The 4,721-nt window shown below is 45.2% G+C and overlaps 1 protein-coding gene across 2 annotated transcripts in view; it reads left to right on the plus strand.

The window, feature by feature from the left end:
• The window catches only part of Sh3rf1 (SH3 domain containing ring finger 1), a 163,218-nt gene that overhangs the window by 133,521 nt on the left and 24,976 nt on the right, over positions 1-4,721 (plus strand). For both annotated transcript variants that reach the window (XM_004640243.2, XM_023700099.1), the window contains exon 8: positions 1,662-1,921. In XM_004640243.2, the coding sequence (XP_004640300.1) occupies positions 1,662-1,921 (260 nt within the window). The remainder of the gene's footprint in view (positions 1-1,661; positions 1,922-4,721) is intronic.

Here is a 4,721-nt window from a genome sequence, read left to right on the forward strand (position 1 = left end):
AGTAGTGCTCCCGGGGAGCCTTTGTTGCTACCTGGACATAGTTTTATTTAGCACAACTGAGAGTGAGAGATGCCACTGCCACCACCAAAAGAATAATCTGGCCCAAAATGTCACTGAGGTCAAGAAAGCCCGTCATAGGGTGGTAGAAACTATATAGATGAAAGTTTTCCTTATTTTATTTGAAGATAACGTACCTCCTGGTCACTGTGGAAAGTAGCCTTCAATATCAAAAGAAATGAAAAGTAGTGAAATGTACACAGGGGTGCCATGGTTTGGACTGCTGGACTCTTTAATAAATAAATGGCCCAGGTTTATCTGTGTTACACTCCCCCCCACCCTTAAACAAATGGCTTAATGAACTGACATGTTTGTCAGCTGTTGGCCTTGATTTATAGGTTGGCCAGAAGCCTAATCAAATGAAAATCACTATTGTTGCAGATGGTGACAGAATGTTAGCTTTCATTTGACTTGCAAATTTTTAATCAATATAAACCTTCTATTCTGTGGATTTTAAAATCTGCATTCGAGGTCCAGCCCATCCAGCTAGGTGCTCTCCCATACAAAAAAATAATGATAAGTAAGAGAACTACAACAAACAATGATAAAAATGATAAAAATGAAGTTAATGAAGGAAAACATTTTTATAAGATTCAGAACAAATTATTAAATAAAAATTTCTGCTTAACTCCGGACAAGTGCTTCCCTACCATGTCCACTCTGTCACTCATCACGGTACATACTAAGGAGGTTCAAGTTAATGAAATAGTCTATGTAGTAGAAAATTGCTATATGCAGGATTGTCATTTACGGGAATGTAAAACAATGGTGGATAATAATAAGCCAGGTGTTTGGAGCTGACTGTGCCTCCATAACTGTGCTACTAGAGGAGGAATGGAAGAGCCACTGTGCGCCTTCCTCTGCCTTCAAGTAACTTACTGAGTCATCAGGATTTAATATGAAATTTATTTTTAAAAAATATACCACATTTTGCACTCAAGGGCTAGATTGCAAGTGCCATGTGAGGTATAAAACAGAACAGAGGAAGGAAGCTACGTGAACCAGCAGCCTCATAGGATCTTAAACCTGGCTCTTGGGCAAGCCTTCTTGAAATGATGTGCTGGGTGCTAGATCTTGAAACATAAATGAAATAGAGGTTGGCCAGGAGAGTCCAAGAGAGGCAGCCCAGGAGTGTGTGTCTGTGTGTGTGCACGCATATGTGCACACGTGTGTGTGTGTGCCGAGGACCTGTGTGATGTACCTGAAACAAGTGGAGCAGAAAACAGGAGCAGAGCTGTTTCCAGAGACTCTAAAGGAGCAAGCCTGGCTTGGTCAGGAGATAATGCAGAAGGATGCGGGCCTGCAAGGCAGCGGTGGTGCCTGGCCTCAACAGGGGAAGCTGAAACCAGTAACTCAGTGACTGTATTCTTGAGCAAAGGTTGATGTGTGGGGGCTGGTAATTCAGAACAATTTTAAGACTCTTCTCTGCCTCAAGGCCATCATTTCTTTGAATTTGCTATGCTCAAAACTTTGTAAAAATAATTCCATTCATTTTTTAAAAAATGTTCTGTCTTTAAAGCTCTGAGTCATTTTTCTTGCATTTCGTTATTCCATCTCCCGTTTTGCTGATGGATTGGGTTTTCCATCTGTTTCTGTCTTGGCAGAGCGGTGACAAATGCTTCCCAAGCTAAAGTCTCTATGTCTACTGCGGGTCAGACAAACCGGGGGGTGACCATGGTCAGTCCTTCTACTGCCGGAGGCCCTGCCCAGAAGCTCCAGGGAAATGGTGTGTCCGGCAGTCCCAGTGTTGTCCCCACGGCCGTGGTGTCAGCAGCTCACATCCAGACAAGTCCTCAGGCAAAGGTCCTGTTGCACATGACAGGGCAAATGACAGTCAACCAGGCCCGCAATGCAGTAAGGACAGGTAAGGAGGAAGCCAACCAGAACACATGTGGGGTAGGGGTAGCTACCTAATAGCAGATGAAGCACTGGGAATGATATTAAAATGTTGAATGTCACAGGGAATTTTAGTCAGTGCCACTCTATATCCATTTGTTTGTGCTAACCCTGTCCTGCATGTAAATTTAAACCTGATTTAGGGAGGAGCTAATGTCTAAAAGGCTGATCCCTAAGAATGCCAACAATGTGGTACCTCAAAGTATGACTTCTGTGGTCAAGATTATATGGTCTCAGATTCTCTGCTAAGTGGTGCCTTATTTTTGATGAACTTAGTCACAAGTATATTTTAAATGCAATATGATCTTAAATTGCATTGAAAACCTACTAAGAGTTTTGAAGAAAAATTGTAGTGTCTTAGTTAATTTTCTCATTGCTGAGACAAAATGCCCAATACTCAAAATTAAAGCAGGAAAGGTATATTTTGCTTACAGTTCGTAGAGGTTTCAGTCCATAATTGGCTGGCTTTAAGGCAAGGTGGCATGACAGACAAGGAGAAACAGTTCATGGTCGGCTGAAGAAAGCAGGGCAAGCCAGGGGCCTTAGCAGCTTTTTTCTGCTCTTTTATATTCCAACTAGGCTACCAGGATTACGATGCTACCAAACCAATCTAGTCTGATTCAGCCACTTCTGAAAAAGTTCCACCTATGACTGCAGGAGGCTTTGGAGGGACATCTAGACACAAGTCTTAGGGGCCAGGGAGATAGCTCAGCAGCATAGCTCCTAAAGCTTATACCTGACGAGCATAAGGTCCTGAGTTCAATTCCTGGTACCCTCTCTACCACCACCACCCACCCCCCCACCCCCGCAGAAAATGAATTCTACACACAAGCTATAACATTCTTTCCCTGGCCCCAAAATACTCATGCATATCTTGCATGTAAGAAGCATTTAGTCCTTCTCTGAGAGTTGCCAAAATCCTAACATTTTCCCCATTGCTGAAAAGTCCAAGTCCAGAAGTCTCATCTGAGATTTATAGCAGTCTTAGCTGTGAATCCCTGTACAAATGAAGAAATAGTTAAACATTTCTAACATCCAGTAGCACAAGATATACATTTCCATTCCAAGAAGAGATGGAGAGAGAAAAGAATGGAAGGAAAGCCAGTCCAAAATCTGGCAGGGCAAACATTAAGTCCTGTAGTTACATGTCCAGCATCCCCTGTAACCTGGGGCAAGTTGTGAACTTAAAAGGGCTTTGATGGCTCCTTCCTGTGGTACTTCTGGTGATTGTAGCTCCCATGGCTGCTTTCTTTGGCTTTGCTTATTCCCTGGATGATCCACATTCTTGACTTCTCCAGACTTTTAGAATCTCCACTATACTCTTGGCTTCACACTCACAACTTCATCCAATGGAAAGATTACCTGGCCTCATGGGCCTTCTGGAATCTGGGTGGAAGCCTTCCTGTCCCACAACTCTTGCTTTCTTCATGTGCCCAAAGCCAGCACCACATGGGTGATGCCAGGATCTGCCACCAGCTGGAACGGCAGCCAGGCTTCCTTTTGCCTGTAGGGGCTGAGTGCCTGGACCACTTAATGCTCTGCACTCAGCCCCAAGGAACAGATTCTCTAGGCCACTGCCATTCTGGATCGTGGTGCTCTGGGGCTCTTCTCAAAGTAGTCTTTCTCCTTTGCCACCGTGAGGCTGCAAAGGCTACCACCCACTTCTTGTTATGTCCTCAGCACATCTTTTCTGTTGTCTTCTTCTAAAATAATAATTTGCTTTATCTTTCTAGTCTTCTCAGTAGCCAATTTCTCCTCTAGTCCATCTTCGTAGGCCACAGCTTTACTGGAGCTTCCTTTCTGACCAAACTCACAATGTCTTCAGTCATTCTGTTTAGCTCTTTGCTCTGGATTCTCAATTCAGATCTAGCTAAAAGCCTCCAATAGTAACTGGGCCACCACTTCCTCAGTAGATTGCTTTGATTTCTTCTGCCAGATTACTTAGTCCACCACCCCTAGTCTTAGTCTCAAGCAAACAAGGCACAAAACAAGCCTCTCTTTGTCCCTTATATTGTATCTGGGTTACTACAATAAGGACAGTACCAAGCCAAACAGTGGCCTTATTTAGTAATCACCCACCCTTAATCCTAGCATCATTTAGTAGTATACTCTAGATTTCAGCCACCTTTGAAAAGCCCCACCTACCACTGCATAAGGCTTTGGAGGGTGTCTAGACACAGCCTACGTGTAAACTAAATGCTTGGGAATCTACTGGAAAAAGAAAAAAAATAGTGGTTAATGATGAGTAAGGTAGAGTCCTAGACCACGTCCGGTGAGTGTGTGGGAGAGCTTCCTGCTACCCTGCACTGGCCGGACAAAATACCGGTCCCAGCCCAGGCGCAGTGTGGGCCAGACCCTCTCCCACCCACTTGGGACACCCCCCACCACTCCGCAGCACCTCCCCCACCCCGCCCGCCAAGTAGGAATTTCTGCCGCGTTCCGGGAACCCCCAGACCCAGTCCTAGCCCAGACCCAATGAGTGTGAGGGAGAGCTTCCTCTCCCCTATACTCCACCTTGCCCCCTCCAGGCACAGCTCAGGCCTGGCATACATGCATGGGGTGTAAACCTGCAGCTGTAATCCCTGCAGAGAGTGTGGAGGATATATCCAACCAGGTAGTCCAGGAGCAGAACATCTTGCCACAGGGGCACAACAGGTTCACCATCAAGGGCAGCAGCGGGAAGGAGCTGAGCACAGCAGCCAGACCCAAGCCAGGCACAGCTGGATAAGTCCAAACTTTGTAGAGCTGCACCTGAACTTCAGTACGTG

This window comes from Octodon degus, unplaced genomic scaffold, assembly GCF_000260255.1.
Source record: "Octodon degus isolate 3935 unplaced genomic scaffold, OctDeg1.0 scaffold00121, whole genome shotgun sequence".
Taxonomy (NCBI): domain Eukaryota; kingdom Metazoa; phylum Chordata; class Mammalia; order Rodentia; family Octodontidae; genus Octodon; species Octodon degus.